Raw genomic sequence first — 19,670 nt, 5'->3', positions numbered from 1 at the left:
TATCGGCATGGTAGCAGTTTGGATGGAGAGGAAATGAGGGATTTTAGCAATGTTGTGAAGGTTGAACTGACAGGATTTGGTGGCAGATTGAATACGTGAGTTGAACGAGAGAGATAAGTGGAGGATAGTCAATCCCAAATCAGTGGTATTTATTGAGTGTATACTGTGTACAGCACACTGTACTAAGTGCTTGGAAGAGTACAGTGCAACAATGTTGGTCGACATAAAGTTAAGGACTTGTTCATTCATTCATTCAATCAATCATATTTATTGAGCACCTACTTTATGCAAAGCACTAAGCACTTGAGTATAATATAACAATAGACACATTCCATGCCCACAACAATCTAGTCTCGGGGGGAGATGGATGTTAATATAAATAAATTTAATTAATTAATTACAGATAGGTACATAAGTGCTGTGGCTGGGATAGGAGATGAATAAAGGGAGCAAGTCAGGGTGACGCAGAAGGAAGTGAGAGAAGAGGAAAGGAGCTTATTCAGGAAAGTACTCTGGGAGGGGATGTGCCTTCAGTAAGACTTTGAAGGTGGGGAAGAGTAATTGTCTGTCAGATAGGAGGAGGGAGGGTATTCCAGGCCAGAGGCAGGACTTGGGTGAGAGGTTAGTGGCGAGATAAACGAGATCGAGGTACAGTGAGACTGTCAGCATTAGAGGAGCGAAGTGTGAAGTCTGGGTTGTATTAGGAGAGTAGAGAATTGAGAGGCAGGGAGGATGGTAGTGCTTTCTCCAGTGATGAGAAAGATAGGGGGAAGACATGATTTAGGTGAGAAGATGAGTTCTGTTTTGAACATGTTAAGTTGGAGATGTCACCAGGACATTCAAGTAGAGGTGTCCCGAAAGTAGGAGGAAATGCGAGAATGAAGAGAGAGTCAGGACTGGAGTGGTAAATTTGGTTGTCATCAGTGGAGAGATGTTAGCTGAAGCTGTGAGAGTGAATGAGTTCTCCAAAGGAGTGGGTGTAGATGGAGAATAGAAAGGGACCCAGAACTGACCCTAAAGGGATCCCCACAGTTAAAGGGTGGGAGGCAGAGGAGGAGCCCAGGAAAAAGACTGAGAAGTGGCCAGAGACATAGGAGGAGAACCAGGGGTTGACAATTTTGCTGAAGCCAAGGTTGGATAATGTTAAAAGGAGAAAGGGGTGGTCCACAGTGTCGACGAAAGGAGGATTAGGATGGAATAGAAGCTGTTGGATTTGGCAACAAGGAGATCATTGGTGACCTTAGAAAGGGCAGTTTCTGTGGAATAAGCTCGCTGTGGGCAGAAAATCTGTCTACTAACTCTGCATTATTCTTTCCCAAGTATTTAGTGCAGTGCTCCATGCACAGTAAGTGCTCAATAAATACCAATGATTGATTGAATTAAGGGGGCAGAAACCAGATTGGAGGAGGTAAAGGAAAGAGTAGGAGGAAAGAAAGTGGAGGCAGCAGGTGTAAACAACTCGCTCAAGGAATTTGGAGAGGAATGGTAGGAGGGAGATGGGGCAGTAATTGGAGGGAACTGTGGGATCAGAGGAAGTTTTTTTTTTAGATAGGAGATACAGGAGCATGTTTGGAAGCAGTGGGGAAGGAGTCACTGGAAAGTGAATGGTTGAAGATGGGAGAGAGAGAAGAGGGGGGCAAGTGTTTTGATAAGGTGTGAAGGGGTGGGGTTCGAGGCACAGGTGGAGGGGGGATAGATTTGAGAGGCGGCAAGAGATCTCTTCAGATACTGTAGGGAAAGGCAGGAGAATCGAAGAGGAAGCAGGAGGAAGGGGAATTGGAGAGGAAAAGGAAGCAGTATTTCTATAGAACACTACTGGTCCAGTGAAGACATTATTTTTAGCTTCTTATTCCAAATTGGGCACAGAGAAAGTCACCATTGTTCTGTTGCCTAGTTCTGTTTTGGTGTTCAGTAAGGTAGGTAACAAAGAGTTGATTTCCTGAAATATTTTGTTAATATTTAAGTCTCTTTAGCCTGTATCCTGAAGTTTGGGGGCAATGGATATAGTATAAACGGTCCAGAAAATATGGTAACTGAGTGCAAAAGATTGTTTTCTGCTTGATTCTGATTATTCAGAATAAATGACTAAAGTGCCCCCTTCAAATCCCGTGTGCAATTCCAGGGAATAGTCATCATAAGCAATTTCTTCACATTTGGGAACTGTCTGTGGTTTTAGAGTAGTTTAAATAAAATGTCATTTGCTAATCATTTTTAGCTTACTGCCTCTGCCTGCTTGTAATTGATATTTATGATTAGTCAATAGGTTCCTTTAATGTTTATCTATTTGCATTATTACCCTGCCAACCATAACTAATGGCTAAGTATTCAAGATGGATTGGTTTTAGAAAAGATGATGTATGTGTTTTCTACGATTTATATCTCATTCTACAATTACTTTTCTTCTTTGGAATTTATTTCTAATTTTAGTTAGGATAAAGAATTTCCTCATGGCATCTCAAAAAGTTGTGACAGTTTAATGTCTACCCAGATACCTTTTTTTTTTAATGGAAGAAATTAGCAGTAGGCCCTGTGATATTTCAAGTTGGGTCACAGTAAGGGCCTGATTGACACCATCTCACCACTGAATTTATACTGGCACTTATAGCTGCGCTTGACTCATACGTCCCTCTCCCAAAGCCAAAGGAACAAAACATCTGCCTCCAGCTAATTTTCAGGGGAATCTAGAAAATAGGGTATCGATCACTTAATTGCCTCACTTTTTGTTATAGTTTGAGTATGAGTATGAGAAGCAGCATGGCTCAGTGGAAAAGAGCCCGGGCTTTGGAGTCAGAGGTCATGGGTTCAAATCCCAGCTCCGCCAATTGTCAGCTGTGTCACTTTGGGCAAGTCACTTCACTTCTCTGTGCCTCAGTTACCTCATCTGTAAAATGGGGATTAAGACTGTGAGCCCCCCATGGGACAACCTGATCACCTTGTAACCTCCGCAGTGCTTAGAACAGTGCTTTGCACATAGTAAGTGCTTAATAAATGCCATTATTATTATTATTATTATAGTTTTTGCTATCCCTTAACAGGGGAGAGGCTAATTTATGGGGGAAGGGGTTACAGGGAAGGAAGAATCAAGTCTAGCAGTAGGAGGAGCAGGAGAAAAAAAGAGAAGGAAAAGAAAGAGCAAAAGAGGGGAGAAGGAAGAAAAAGGTAAAAGCACTTGAGATTACATCTTTCTTCTGTTGCACTTTCCAAAATGGTGCATACAGTAGCACTCAATGAACTCACTGCTCACACCCCTTTCCTCTCCCTGTCCTAGAGTTTGTCCTTCTCCATGAATGGAGTTAGCTAATTCTGACCCCTTTCAATCAATCAATCAATCAATCAGTCGTATTTATTGAGCGCTTACTGTGTGCAGAGCACTGTACTAAGCGCTCGGGAAGTACAAGTCGGCAACACGTAGAGACAGTCCCTACCCAACAGCGGGCTCACAGTCTAGAAGGGGGAGACAGAGAACAAAACCAAACATACTAACAAAATAAAATACATAGAGTAGATATGTACAAGTAAGATAAATAAATAAATAGAGTAATAAATATGTACAAACATATATACATATATATATATATACACATATTTCCCCTGTCTACCCCAGAATGCACAGCTATCACTACTTACAGAAATTTTTTTTTATTTCCTCCTCAGAAATTAGGGGGTGGGGAGAATTATGCCAAAGAGACAAGTAAGTACAGTGTAACTAGAGTTGCAGAGAAGCAGCTCATGAAGTAAAAAAGGGATTTCCCATCCTGTCCTCTAACCACTGGTGCTTGCTACCTGCCCTCTTTGATTCCATTGGGGTCCAGTCCAAGCAGAGGCAGGGGAAACTGAGACCAGTCCCTCCTCCTTTGGACCCGGAAATGCAGGGAGATTATCCCCATTCCTGTTTCCGGGTCAGCGCCTCCCCTCTCCCAAGGCCTTTGCTTCTGGGTAGAAAAACATGCCTTTCAAAACCTGATGGAATTGATAGTTCCCATCCAGTTCCTCTTACAGATCATCCAAATTCCAAAGAAAACATTTCATTAATTAAAGTGAAATTTTAACAAGTGACTCACATTACTGTAAGTAAATGAATTACCATCAAGGAATCTAATTTCCGATCTGGGGATTTGACATTTATGGAAATTATACACCGCACCCCATATGTATACTTAAAATATTGTAATTAGTAGCATTCCTTTCATCTTATTGCATTAAAGAGGGGCAGACGTTAATGAAATTTAATTTTCTAGAGCAAATAGATGCATTTTGGAGGCAAAAGTGCCGTGAGTCTTCTGAAGGCAAAATGTTAAGAAGTAATTGCCCATTCATCACCAAAGGAAAAGCCTGTGTTTTTGATAAGCTAAAACAATAAATGGAATCATTACCGGAACCACAGCTTAAATTAACATTATACCTTCTGGCTGTTCAATATACCAGTAACCTTTACATGCTGATATTTACCACTTACAGCGCCAGAATTATGCAGCTAATTTTGCCGGTGCCAACCCTAATATATTGCCGATAATTTGTGATGGTAAATGTTTATGTCACTTCCTTGATTATAGGGCTTAGGATGACATAGGTGTAAATGCTCTTACCTTCCCAGAGGAATCAAGATTCTGGGAGCTACCGGAGAAGAGAATTAAACCAGGTCTTGCTGAAATGCTTGTGGGCTGCTAAGCATATAGTAGACTGACACTCCCAAGGAATTTAGTAGTTTAGTATGAGTGGTTATTTATTGACCACCCTTTGGGCCCGTTGCACTGCACTAAGTGTAGCTCCCTCAAGAACATGGATCAGGATAGGCAAAATGTCTGTCCCTGCACCACCGGTGAAAAAGAAATGTAAAAAAAAATAACTACCAGCCCATTCGAGGTGCCTTCCTGAAGGTACCTACGAATGAGCTGAAGTGAAGGTGTTAACCGCTGCCCATTCTACCACCAGACCTAATTCGTCTCCGCAAGTGAAATGTAAAACACTCTTTTTTTCTGATTACTCCATGACAGCTGTGTTTGTTTCAAACAGCGTTTCAGTATTTGAATTTGCTGTGCACCAGCCAACATCACTTCCAAGGATTATCAACAATATTCAAGACTGGGACAGATGATGTTTTGTCTGTGGCATCTCCGTGAAGTGTACAGTGGTGGGAAAATGTTTAAATTGCAGAATAGTTGTCTGACAAGATTTAGGTGCTCTTACAGTGACCTAGAAAGACCACCCTTTGGGCCATATCCTACCAAGAGAAATGCTAATGCTTAGATGTAAATTGGGATGCTGAAGACGCGTGAACTCTTTCAGGCTCCAGCACACTGCTCCAATAATGTACTAAATTTAAAACCTGGACTCCTTTAAAAAAAATGAAATGAAATGTAGAACGTGCCCCCCGTCCCTAAACACAATCCAAGGAAGTAAGCTCATTGTGGGCAGGGAAATTGCCTGTTTACTGAGTGTATTCTCCCATATGCCACAAACAGTGCTTTTCACACAGTAAGCACTCAATAAATATGATTGAATGAAATGACGTATTTGGGGAGATACAGGCTTTTGGTGAAAGATTTTAAAGTGCAAAAGGGACAAATGAATGAATTCCCTATGGATATTTTACAAGGTCTAAAGTCTCAGTCTGCCTTTTGGCGTATTTAGCTATTTTTGTGATACTTTCTTCAGTACAGGAATACAAATGAGTGTTCTGCACTTTACAAGGGTAAAGTGCAATATGCCTAGGAGGAAGACGGGTTTAAACAGGCTATGAATGATTCTTTCACAAGAAAATTTAGAAGATCAAAATTACCTTAAAGCTGGGGAGCCTGGGCACGCACAGCCCAGGGAGAGATCTGTTCGAAACCATCACCCAGGGACTCCCAATCTAATCGGCTGTTCCTGGGCCTAGGAGAGGGTGGAAGGGAACCATATTTTCTGTGAGTTTATTTTATAAATTGGAATTTCTCCTTGGAGTCCATTCATTCATTCAATCATATTTATTGAGCGCTTACTATGTGCAGAGCACTGGACTAAGGGCTTGGGAAGTCCAAGTTGGCAACATATAGAGCCGGTCCCTACCCAACAGTGGGCTCACAGTCTAGAAGGGGGAGACAGAGAACAAAACAAAACACATTTACCAAATAAAATCAATAGAATAAACATGTACAGATAAAATAAATAAATGAATGGAGTAATAAATACGTACAAACATATATAATAATAATAATAATAATGGCATTTATTAAGCGCCAACTATATGTTGCCAACTTGTACTTCCCAAGCGCTTAGTCCAGTGCTCTGCACACAGTAAGCGCTCAATAAATATGATTGAATGAATGAATGCTTAAGAGGGTCTGGAGGTGGGAGGGTGTGAAGCAGACTCTCTTCACTCTTTGCTTCACACCCCTCCCCATCCCCCCGCCTTACCTCCTTCCCCTCCCCACAGCATCTGTATATATGTATATATGTTTGTATGGATTTATTACTCTATTTTATCTGTACATGTTTATTCTATTGATTTTCTTTGGTTAATATGTTTTGTTTTGTTCTCTGTCTCCCCCTTCTAGACTGTGAGCCCACTGTTGGGTAGGGACCGGCTCTATATGTTGCCAACTTGGACTTCCCAAGCGCTTAGTCCAGTGCTCTGCACACAGTAAGCGCTCAATAAATACGACTGAATGAATGAATATAGAGACGGTGCCTACCCAATAGCGGGCTGTCCATCTCCTTAGAATGTCCATCCTTATGGGGGAAATGTTGGAGAAGCAACTTTAAATGATAAAAACCACCACCAAGTCCTGCAGATTGCCCCCTTCCTTCAACAGTGCTCTGCACACAGTAAGCGCTCAATAAATACGATCGAATGAATCGTATTGGTGGTGACCGAGTGATGGTTGCCACCCTCTCCCCCATTCCAGACACCACAGGGGATGTTTTTAATCGATCCATTAGTAGCATTTTTTGAACACCTAATGTGTGCAGAGCGCTACACTGTGCACTTGAGAGAGTGCGGTCTAGTTAAGACACACCGTCCCTGCCTTCATCATCATCATCATCAGTCGTATTTATTGAGCGCTTACTATGTGCAGAGCACTGTACTAAGCACTTGGGAAGTACAAATTGGCAACATATAGAGACAGTCCCTACCCAACAGTGGGCTCACAGTCTAAAAGGGGGAGACAGAGAACAAAACCAAACATACTAACAAAATAAAATAAATAGAATAGATATGTACAAATAAAATAAATAAATAAATAGAGTAATAAATATGTACAAACATTTATACAGGTGCTGTGGGGAAGGGAAGGAGGTAAGATTGGGGGGATGGAGAGCAGTGGATTGAAAGTAGTGTATGTCTGCTGGAAAAAGGGTTGGACGTGGGGTTTAATCTATCCACCTGTAGAAAGGATGTTGATTTTTGGAAACTCCTGCACTGTCATGAGGAGTTTCCCCACCATTCAACTTCCAGGAACCAAAGAAAGGACTGGGGAGCGAGCCAGCTAGGAAGCGCTCTGGGGAGAAGTGGCAGATGGACCAGAGAAAGAGAGAGGAGATGGACTTTGGATGCTTGGCTTTCAGGGCCAGCTACAGATGGCAAGTGAGGGAGGCAATTGTCTGTGCAGGGAAGGATGGCGGAGTGGATTGGGAGAGCAACGGTGAATGATTTGAAAGCACCCAGCCTGCGTCAGAAGTGACACTTGAATGAACTGGCACCTTTGAAGCTAGTGTAGGGGAGAGTCAAGTGCCCTGCCTCCCACCCCCTAAAAAATGCTCAAGATTCGGGGTTTCAAATGAGGCTTCTAATTGATTTCCAAATGTCATCGTTATGTTTTTCCAGAAGGGAGCAATAGTGAATTTTTTCCCTACCTCAGGGCAGCCACATATTTGAAGCCGCCACAGTGGCTCCTGCCCAGCCCTCCATCAATCAATCAACTGCATTTATTGAGTGCATACTGTGTGTAGAGTACCTGTATATATATACATATATACCTGTATATATGTATATATGTTTGTACATATTTATTACTCTATTTTACCTGTACATATCTATTCTATTTATTTTATTTTGTTGTATGTTTGGTTTTGTTCTCTGTCTCCCCCTTTTAGACTGTGAGCCCACTGTTCGGTAGGGACTGTCTCTGTATGTTGCCAACTTGTACTTCCCAAGCGCTTAGTACAGTGCTCTGCACACAGAAAGCGCTCAATAAATACGATTGATTGACTGATTGTAGAGGACTTTACTAAGCGCTTGGGAGAGTAATAATAATAATGATAATGGCATTTGTTAAGGGCTTACTATGTGCAAAGCACTGTTCTAAGCACGGGGGAGGTTACAAGGTGATCAGGTTGTCCCACAGTCTTTATCCCCATTTTACAGATGAGGTAACTGAGGCACAGAGAAGTTAAGTGGCTTGCCCAAAGTCACACAGCTGGTAATTGGGGGAGCTGGGATTTGAACCCATGACCTCTGACTCCAAAGCCCGGGCTCTTTCCACTGAGCCACGCTGCTTCACTGAGCACAGTATAATAAAGTTGGTAGACGTGTTCCCTGTCCACACCAGTGCTCTAAGCCCCCTAGCCGGCCCTCTCTGGCTGCCTCACCATTGCTGCCCCCACCGTCATTTCTCCACCGTGGGATAGGGCCTTCTGACTAGTCAGTTGAATAATGCTGTTAATCATCTTTCTTGTAGGTGTCTCTAGAGCAGAGGAACCAAGAACGCTGAGAGTTCCAAGGAGAGCACAGAAACCCAAAGCTTTAAACAACCCCGAGGACTCCACCTATTACATTCTGCTTCATGTAAGCTGACAATCCTTGGATGAATAACTAGGTGCTTAAATAATAGTGTGCGTAAATCGATATGTGCAAAAGTGTGATGGGCAACTGAGTACATTAAGTGCTCACAGTAAGTGCTCAGTGAATACCATTTGTTGATGGATTGCAGAGGGAGGATGGAAGCAGGGGCAAAGAAAATAATGGGAGAAAGCTTCCTGGAGGGTGTGGGATTTCAGGAGTGCCTTGGAGATGGAGAGAGTTGTGTTCTGGAAGATTTGAAGGGGGAGGTATTCCAGGCAGGAGGAAGGGGTGTATGCAAGGGCTGAAAGGCAGGAGAGTTGAGAAACAACATGGCCTAGTGGTTAGAGCAAGGGCATCATCATCATCAATCGTATTTATTGAGCGCTTACTATGTGCAGAGCACTGTACTAAGCGCTTGGGAAGTACAAATTGGCAACATATAAGGGCATGGAAGTCAGCAGGACCTGGGTTCTAATCCCAGCTCCACCACTTTTGTGATGTGTGACCTTGGGCAAGTCACTTCACTTCTGTGTGCCTCAGTTACCTCATCTGTAAAATGGGGATTAAGACTGTGAGCCCCATGTGGGACAGGGACTGTGTCCAACTGTCCAACCTGATTAGCTTGTATCTACCCCTGTGCTTAGTGTAATAATAATAATGATGGCATTTATAAAGCGCTTACTATATGCAAAGCACTGTTCTAAGCCCTGGGGAGGTTACAAGGGGATCAGGTTGTCCCACAGGGAGCTCACAGTCTTAATCCCCATTTTACAGATGAGGTAACTGAGGCCCAGAGAAGTGAAGTGACTTGCCCAAAGTCACACAGCTGGCAATTGGCGGAGCCGGGATTTGAACCCATGACGTCTGACTCCAAAGCCCGGGCTCCTTCCATTGAGCCATGCTGTCTTATCTCATGATTCTGTATCTACCCCCAGTGTTTCACGCAATGTTTGGTCTACAGTAAGCACTTAAAAAATACTACAATTACATCATCATCATCATCATCAATTGTATTTATTGAGCGCTTACTGTGTGCAGAGCACTGTACTAAGCGCTGGGAAGTACAAATTGGCAACATATAGAGACAGTCCCTACCCAACAGTGGGCTCACAGTCTAAAAGGGGGAGACAAAACCAAACATACTAACAAAATAGTACAATTACATGATTCTTAACTCCTAAAAGCTAGCTTCAGAGCTGAGCCACCTACCAGTTATGTGCCTTAAACAACCCCGTTATACTCTGAGCACAAAGGAAAAATCCCTCCTTCAGAGAAGAAAGAAAATGGAAATCCAACTTTCTGGTGCCTGCCAAAGTCTCCTAGAAAGATTCTAAGAATCAAAGAGGCAACCGGCTATCCGGTAGGAAGGTCTGTTATTCTGCCTCACTTCTTATACCCCTCTTCTTCATCCTGTTTGTTCCACAAGGCAGAGGAGTTCCTTCCCAAATGCATCACCCACACACTTGAGTCCGGACCCAATAAGCATATAGTTACTCACCCCACCCTCCATAACCCCACAGCACAGATGGGTGTAAATAAGTAGATAAAGGCTTATGTTGGGGTTATGCTGTAATGCAACTGAAGTGCTGTTGGGTAGGGACCGTCTCTATACGTTGCCAACTTGTACTTCCCAACCGCTTAGTACAGTGCTCTGCACATAGTAAGTGCTCAATAAATACGATTGAATGAATGAATCAATGACTGAATGGGTATTGTGTGCACATCCGTATACTCTGCTGCTTTTCCCATCTGTAATTTACTTTAATATCGCCCCCGCCCACTAGACTCTAAGCGTCTGGAGGGCAGGGATTGTGTTTAACAACTCTACTGTATTCTCTCTAGTGCTGAGAACACTGCTGTGCACACAATGCGCCCACGATAAATACCATTGATTGATTGGGAAATGGGGTCACATTTTCACAAACAGACCTCAGAATTTAAAGAATTGGGACAAAGTGCCTTTACATGGAAAACCACAACAGTTTTGTCAAACGGCCTGCTACTCCCAGTGTCTAACACAGTCCTTAGTAGCTTTCTGTGCGTGCGGCACTGGGGGACACGTTGTGCACCTTTTCACTGAACCGAAGGAGCCTCTGAACGCAGTTAACAGTCTCTCACTCATGACTTCTCTAGTGATTGATGATACATGCATAACTTGGTTGCTTCCCTCTGCCTGTTATTTATTTTAGCGTCGGTCTCTCCCACAAGCTTGTAAGCTCCCTGAAGGCTGGGAACGTGTCTACTTACTCTATTATACTCTCCCAATCACCTAGTGTGGTGCTCTGCACTAAGAAAACCCTCAATAAATTTGACTATTAGGAGAAGAAGCTATTTACTACGGTCTGGTTTGGACCTTCCACTTCCAAGTTTCAGCGCATCACCCTATCCCGGTCTTCAGTGTATCACCCTATCCTGGTTTTGTGGATTTGGTGAACAACAAATTTTGTGAACCTGAGTTATATCCCCTCAGCCCTCATGGTGAGGAGGGAGAGTGCTGAAAGCCCCCGACACCCCCTGATAAGTTGATCCACCAGAATCGCAGGAGTAGCTTCTGAAACCCAAGAACAGAATGAATAAAATGATGACAAAATAGAGGTGAATTAATTGTCAGAAATTGTCGAAACTCTCCGGGGCCTGTTGGTGTTTTGACCCACTAGAGAAGCCATGAGTGAGAGACTGTTAACTGCGTTCAGAGGCTCCTTCGGTTCAGTGAAAAGGTGCACAACGTGTCCCCCAGTGCCACACGTACAGAAAGCTGCTAAGGACTGTGTTAGACACTGGGAGTAGCAGACCGTTTGACAAAACTGTTGTGGTTTTCCACGTAAAGGCACTTTGTCCCAATTCTTTAAATTCTGAGGTCTGTTTGTGAAAATGTGACCCCATTTCCCAATCAATCAATGGTATTTATCGTGGGCGCATTGTGTGCACAGCAGTGTTCTCAGCACTAGAGAGAATACAGTAGAGTTGTTAAACACAATCCCTGCCCTCCAGACGCTTAGAGTCTAGTGGGCGGGGGCGATATTAAAGTAAATTACAGATAGGAAAAGCAGCAGAGTATAAGGATGTGCACACAATACCCATTCAGTCATTGATTCATTCATTCAATCGTATTTATTGAGCACTTACTATGTGCAGAGCACTGTACTAAGCGGTTGGGAAGTACAAGTTGGCAACGTATAGAGACAGTCCCTACCCAACAGCACTTCAGTTGTATTAAAGCTTAACCCCAACATAAGCCTTTATCTACTTATTTACACCCATCTTCAGCACTTTTGTATCATCATCATCATCAATTGTATTTATTGAGCGCTTACTGTGTGCAGAGCACTGTACTAAGCGCTTGGGAAGTACAAGTTGGCAACATATAGAGACAGTCCCTACCCAACAGTGGGCTCACAGTCTAAAAGACCGTGTTCATTCAGTTGTTCAATAAATTATTGAATTATTCAGCTATTTATTCAATTAATCGTTTTGATTACTCTACTTATAAATATCTTAAAGTGTGAATCCCCCGTAAGAGTGTAATCTCCTTGAGGGTGGGGGCATGGCACATCTTTGCTCTGTACTTCCTGAGTGCTTAGTACAGTGCATTGTACAAGTGTGTGCTCAATAAATACTCCATTCATTCAATCGTATTTATTAAGCGCTTACTGTGTGCAGAGCACTGTACTAAGCGCTTGGGAAGTATACGTTGTCAACATATAGAGACGGTCCCTACCCAACAATGGGCTCACAGTCTAGAAGACTGTGACTGCTACCAGGTACAGGAATTTGGGAGAGTATGATAGAAATAAAAGATGTAACCTTTGCCCTTCATGGTTTTTCACTTCCATGGTAACCCTAAAACTTTCTCTTAAGGCTGCAGACTTTGAGGTCAATACTGTAAATTCAGCTCTGGCGATTTCCGGGGGCTGATGAATTGTAAATGTCATGGCACCCGAGGTTTTTTTTTTCCTATTTAAAATGGAACAAGAGAAATCCAGTTCTACAGGACTCCAACTGCAGTGGAATGGGTGTCCTGGCTGTTGAAATGAGGCTTTGCAGATGACTGAATATAGTCCTTATAGTCCTTATAGAGTGTGAGCCCACTACTGGGTAGGGACTGTCTCTATATGTTGCCAACTTGTACTTCCCAAGCGCTTAGTACAGTGCTCCGCACACAGCAAGGGCTCAATAAATACGATTGATGATGAATAGCTTTTTATTTTGTGTGGTGTTTAAGAGCTTACTATGTGTCAAGCCTTGTTCTAAGTGCTGGGGTAGATACAAATTAATTAGGCCAGATAGGGTCCCTGCTCCCATTCAAAGTAGGAGGGAGGACAGGTATCGAATCCCCACTTTTTGCAATTGAAGAAACTGAAGTACAGAGAAGTTAAGTGACTTGCCCTCGGTCACACAGTAAGCAAGTGGCAGAGCCAGGATCAGAACCCAGGTCACCTGGCGCCCAGGCTTTATCCACTATGCCATGCTCCCTCTCCAAGGAGCTGTGATTCTCTGTGAGGGAACGACTTTGGATAGACGTACTGGATGAGTTAAATCTCCTCTTGCAGCAGAGCAGACCTACCAATATCTTACAACTACTAACTGATCAATAATCCTTTGTCTAGAGCTTAAGAACTGCCAGAAATGGCCTAACTCACCTTCAGATGTATTTACCAGAAGGAGCATCATCTTCCTTTAGTAGTTTGGTGGTTTGGGGGGGCTGGGATGTGGAAGGGAGAGCCCACAGAACACAGCAGTTGAATTTTCCTATTGACATTACCTTAAACTATGCCACACAGAAACGTAGAACTAAGGCACCCTAGGAAAGATCCAGTGCTTTGACATGAACAAGATTCAGTGAAAAGTATTTTCTATTTCCCTTAGAAGGCAATCCGGCAAGAAAAACGAAGACCAAGGAAAGAAAGGTACTCATTACTCTTAATATTATCTTCCTGCCCCAGCAAGTGTAAGTTACCTGACTTCCAATTCATAAAAGCAGAACAAAGGAAGAAAGAAGGTGACTGGGTGATTGACGAGAGATTCCTCCAGAGCCCGTTGTTGGGTAGGGACCGTCTCTAGATGTTGCCGAGTTGTACTTCCCAAGCGCTTAGTACAGTGCTCTGCACCCAGTAAGCGCTCAGTAAATACGATTGAATGAATGAATGAATGCCATTTACATTCTAAATACAAATGCAAAAGAAATGATCCTTCCTCACAGCTAAATAGATGTGAAACTGTCTCCAGTTGTTTTTCTATTTCTCGGTGCATTAAAAATACGATATGGCGTTTACGGTGTCTGAAGTGAGACCTTGTGTACACATTCTCCCCACCCCTTGAATCCCTTTTTGGTCTCTCCTGCCTTAATAGACTGTGGATATTCAGATTCTTGGAGGTGATTATTGTTTATTTAGATTTGGCATACCATCGTGGTTCAGCGTATGTTAGCTATGCCGTTTCCACTTAAGTGATGCATTTTTAAATGCCCATTCTACATATGATGCCATGTCTCAGGCTAGGCACCTAGCCCCCATATCATACCATAGTTGGCTTCTTTTTGGGGATTCCTAGGTAACGAAAATAACTGATGAGCTGTTTTCTGTTGATATAAGTGTGCACTGGTGTTGGCATTACCAGGTGGCTGAGATATGTACCCTCCAGGGAGAGGGTACCATGGAAAATATTTAAGCAGAAATGGCATAGCCAACGTATGATCCCTTCTGGTCTCTCTCAGAAACTGTGTCCTGCGGATAAGGATCAATTCAGATTCCTTGCCATCCTTGGCATCTGCCCACTTCCTTTACTTCCATCACTGCCCTCACAACCAGATTTTGAATAGTCCTGAGCTGAAGAAACTTAATTGTGGGTCTCCCCCCCCCCAGCCCAGGTTTTGGGGTTACAGTGTTTTGAAGTTCCCAAGCCCTTTGCCAGTACCCCACTCTGCCCCTCCTCTTGCCCAGGGGGTATTAAAAAATAATTTACCTGCCTTTCACCTTTTTAAAATAAGAAAACAAAGTACTGGTTTTGTTTACCTGCTGTGTTCTGTTTTTTACAGTCCAGGAAAAGTGCTAGATTTAGAAGATTTTTACTACCATGAAATTTCATGTAGTCATGCTGGACCGAAAAAAAATAACTCTAGATCAAGAAGTACAATGTCACAATCTGAGCTCCAGAATTCAAGTCCTATACCTGGCGAAAGGTAGGTAATAAATGGAGACCTCAGGTAAAGGCTAATTTCAATAAAGCATTTTTAATCAGTTTTTCTGCTTAATTTCAATTTACATTTTAGACTGAAGAAAACCATCATTACTTTCTCTAGTACAGTAAATGGGAAGAAGTTACTTTTAAATCACCCTCGGACAATTCCAAATAAATGTTCAACTTAACCAAATGGGTCTCCTAAAGTATGGGCTTTCCAGAGTCGTTATTCTGATTATTCATTGGGGTCAGACAGAAGAGTGCATCGACTTGGCCTCTGACACTGACATCGAATTAGTCACTGTAAACTCTCTGAGGTTCCATCTCCCCATCTTCAAAATAGGATTTTTTTTTAATGCCTGTTTCACAGAAGTCCTGGGTAATTAGCAAATCTGTGGGTGGGTTTTGAGATTAGAGGATACATTATGAAACAGAAAGGTCTCATATAAATAATAGGACTCTAAATGTTCCTATTCGTAGGTGCCCCTACTAATTTTTATTCAAGATTCTAGACAAAGACCCCAGGGAATGGAACATAGTCTCCCCCCAACTCCCAGTGTCTGCTCCAGGAGAACTTGGATCTGGTGGCAGGGGGATTCCTCTCCCTCCAGAGAAACAGTCACATTAACAGCATGGCTCAGTGGGAAGAGCCCGGGCTTTGGAGTCAGAGTTCATGGGTTCAAATCCCGGCTCCGCCAATTTTCAGCTGTGTGACTTTGGGCAAGTCACTTCACTTCTCTGGGCCTCAGTTACCTCAACTGTAAAATGGGGATTAAAACAGTGAGCCCCCCCCGTGGGACAACCTGATCACCTTGTAACCTCCCCAGCGCTTAGAACAGTGCTTTGCACATAGTAAGCGCTTAATAAATGCCATTATTATTATTATTATACCCATATGCCCCTTCTGACGACGCAGAATCTTAGTGATGTGTGGCCTGGGCACCAAGCCAGATGTCGTCACAGAATGTGGCATAGCACGGACTTGGAAATCAGAAAACCCAGGTTCTAACTCTGCCACTTAGATGCTGTGTGACCGTGGCTCAGCGGAAAGAGCACGGGCTTTGGAGTCAGAGGTCATGGGTTTGAATCCCGGCTCTGCCACTTATCAGCCGTGTGACTTTGGGCAAGTCACTTTGCTTCTCTGGGCCTCAGTTCCCTCATTTGTGATCCCTCCGTGGGGCAAGCTGATCACCTTGTAACCTCCTCAGCGCTTAGTGCTTTGCACATAATAAGCACTTAATAAATACTGTGAGCCCACTGTTGGGTAGGGGCTGTCCATATGTTGCCAACTTGTACTTCCCAAGCGCTTAGTACAGTGCTCTGCACACAGTAAGCGCTCAAATACGACTGAATGAATGAATTCCATGATTATTATTATTATTATTCTCTTTGCCCCAGTATCCTCAGCTGTAAAATGGGGATTCAATACCTGCTCTCCCTCCTACCTAGATGTAGGAGCCCCACGTGGGACAACCTGATTCTCTTGGATCTCCCCCAGCGCTCATCTGTGAGCCCCCCGTGGGACAACCTGATCACCTTGTAACCTCCCCAGCGCTTAGTGCTTTGCACATAGTAAGTGCTTAATAAATACTGTGAGCCCACTGTTGGGTAGGGGCTGTCCATATGTTGCCAACTTGTACTTCCCAAGCGCTTAGTACAGTGCTCTGCACACAGCACTCAAATAAGATTTAATGAATGAATTCCATGATGATTATTATTATTCTCTTTGCCCCAGTATCCTCAGCTGTAAAATGGGGATTCAATACCTGCTCTCCCTCCTACCTAGATGTAGGAGCCCCACGTGGAACAACCTAATTCTCTTGGATCTCCCCCAGCGCTCATCTGTGAGTCCCCCGTGGGACAACCTGATCACCTTGTAACCTCCCCAGCGCTTAGTGCTTTGCACATAGTAAGTGCTTAATAAATACTGTGAGCCCACTGTTGGGTAGGGGCTGTCCATATGTTGCCAACTTGTACTTCCCAAGCGCTTAGTACAGTGCTCTGCACACAGTAAGCGCTCAAATACGACTGAATGAATGAATTCCATGATTATTATTATTATTATTCTCTTTGCCCCAGTATCCTCAGCTGTAAAATGGGGATTCAATACCTGCTCTCTCTCCTACCTAGATGTAGGAGCCCCACGTGGGACAACCTAATTCTCTTGTATCTCCCCCAGCGCTCATCTGTGAGCCCCCCCGGGACAACCTGATCACCTTGTAACCTCCCCAGCGCTTAGTGCTTTGCACATAGTAAGCGCTTAATAAATACTGTGAGCCCACTGTAGGGTAGGGGCGGTCCATATGTTGCCAACTAGAACTTCCCAAGCGCTTAGTAATAATAATAATAATGATGATGGCATTTGTTAAGCGCTTACTATGTGCAAAGCACTGTTCTAAGCGCTGGGGGGATACAAGGTGATCAAGTTGTCCCACGTGGGGCTCACAGTCTTAATCCCCATTTTTACAGATGAGGTACCTGAGGCTCAGAGAAGTTAGGTGGCTTGCCCAAGGTCACACAGCAGACTTGTGGTGGAGCTGGGATGACAGTGCTCTGTCTCTATATGTTGCCAGCTTGTACTTCCCAAGCGCTTAGTCCAGTGCTCTGCACACAGTAAGCGCTCAAATACGATTGATTGAATGAATAAATTCCATGATGATGATGATTATTCTCTTTGCCCCAGTATCCTCAGTTGTAAAATGGGGATTCAATACCTGCTCTCTCTCTCCTACCTAGATGTAGGAGCCCCACGTGGGACAACCTGATTCTCTTGTATCTCCCCCAGCGCTCAGAACGGTGCTTGGACCATAGTAAGCGCTTAATAAATGCCGTCATTATCATTATTATTGCTCCCCAGGTGTTGGGCCGAGGAAGGCCCTGGAGAAGAAGAGGGAGACAACCCCTACGACTTCCGAAAGCTGCTGCGGAAAACCTCTCAGCGCCGGCGCCTGGTCCAGCAGCCTTAGCCGCCCACGGTGGGGCGGCCCGGCTCAGTCAATCAATCAATCAATCGTATTTATTGAGCGCTTACTGTGTGCAGAGCACTGGACTAAGCGCTTGGGAAGTACAAGCTGGCAACATATAGAGACAGTCCCTACCCAACAGTGGGCTCTCTCCCCCCTCAGAGCCCCAATCAATCAGTCGTATTTATTGAGCGCCTACTGTGTGCAGAGCACTGTACTAAGCGCTTGGGAAGTCCAAGTTGGCAACATATAGAGACGGTCCCTACCCAACAGTGGGCTCACAGTCTAGAGGCAGCCATTCCTCCCTCAGGGCTCCGCCCCTTCAGTGAATCAATCGTATTTATTGAGCGCCTACTGTGTGCAGAGCACTGTACTAACTAAGCGCTTGGGAAGTACAAGTTGGCAACATATAGAGACGGTCCCTGCCCAACAGTGGGCTCACAGTCTAGAAGCAGCCATTCCTCCCTCAGGGCTCTGCCCCCTCAGTCAATCAATCAATCAATCGTATTTATTGAGCGCTTACCGTGTGCAGAGCACTGTACTAAGCGCTTGGGAAGTACAAGTTGGCAACATATAGAGACAGTCCCTGCCCAACAGTGGGCTCACAGTCTAGAGGCAGCCATTCCTCCCTCAGGGCTCCGCCCCCTCAGTCAATATCAATCAATTGTATTTATTGAGCGCTTACTGTGTGCAGACTGTACTAAGCGCTTGGGAAGTCCAAGTTGGCAACATATAGAGACGGTCCCTGCCCAACTGCGGGGTCACAGTCTAGAAGGGGGAGACCGAGAACAAAACCAAACATATTAACAAAATAAATAGAATAGATATGTACAAGTAAAATTAATATGTACTTCCCAAGCGCTTAGTACAGTGCTCTGCACACAGTAAGCGCTCAATAAATACGATTGAATGAATGAATGAATGAAATAGAGTAATAAATATGTACAAACATATGTACAAATGCCCCCACCCCACCCCGCCGGGGCTGACACCCGGCCACCCTCGGGACGCGGGCGCCATCCCACCCTGCTCGGGGGCCCTCCTCCTCCTCCTCCTCCTTTTCCTCCCTCCTCCTCCTCTTCCTCCCTCCTCCTCCTCCTCTTCCTCCCTCCTCCTCCCTCCTCCTCCTTCCTCCTCTCTCCTTCTCTTCTGTCTTCTCCTCCTCCCTCCCTCTTCTCTTCTCCCCCTCGTCCCCCCTCCATCCCCCCGTCTTACCTCCTTCCCTTCCCCACAGCACCTGTATATATGTATATATGTTTGTACGTATTACTCTATTTTACTTGTACATATCTATTCTATTTATTTTATTTTGTTAATATGTTTGGTTTTGTTCTCTGTCTCCCCCTTTTAGACTGTGAGCCCACTGTTGGGTAGGGACCGTCTCTATATGTTGCCAACTTGGACTTCCCATGCGCTTAGTCCAGTGCTCTGCACACAGCGCTCAATAAATACGATTGATTGATTGGTATATACATATATACAGGTGCTGTGGGGAAGGGAAGGAGGTAAGGGGATGTATATATACATCTACATATACATCCCTGTATATATGTTTGTACATATTTATTACTCTATTTTACTTGTACATATCTATTCTATTTATTTTATTTCGTTAGTATGTTTGGTTTTGTTCCCTGTCTCCCCTTTTTAGACTGTGAGCCCACTGTTGGGTAGGGACTGTCTCTATATGTGGCCAACTTGGACTTCCCAGGTGCTTAGTACAGTGCTGTGCACACAGTAAGTGCTCAATAAATACGATTGATTGA

The 19,670-nt window shown here is 44.0% G+C and overlaps 1 protein-coding gene across 1 annotated transcript in view; it reads left to right on the top strand.

The window, feature by feature from the left end:
• MYO3A (myosin IIIA) overlaps positions 1-17,943 on the top strand; it is a 124,390-nt gene extending 106,447 nt beyond the window's left edge. The window contains exons 31-34 of the mRNA XM_038755712.1: positions 8,661-8,767; positions 13,631-13,671; positions 14,799-14,942; positions 17,799-17,943. Coding sequence (XP_038611640.1) covers positions 8,661-8,767; positions 13,631-13,671; positions 14,799-14,942; positions 17,799-17,907 — 401 coding nt within the window. The 3' untranslated portion in view covers positions 17,908-17,943. The remainder of the gene's footprint in view (positions 1-8,660; positions 8,768-13,630; positions 13,672-14,798; positions 14,943-17,798) is intronic.
• Positions 17,944-19,670: the final 1,727 nt, after the last annotated feature.

This window comes from Tachyglossus aculeatus, chromosome 13, assembly GCF_015852505.1.
Source record: "Tachyglossus aculeatus isolate mTacAcu1 chromosome 13, mTacAcu1.pri, whole genome shotgun sequence".
Taxonomy (NCBI): domain Eukaryota; kingdom Metazoa; phylum Chordata; class Mammalia; order Monotremata; family Tachyglossidae; genus Tachyglossus; species Tachyglossus aculeatus.
Note: the sequence above shows the minus strand (reverse complement) of the source record. Positions and strands in the feature narration are given on the sequence as shown.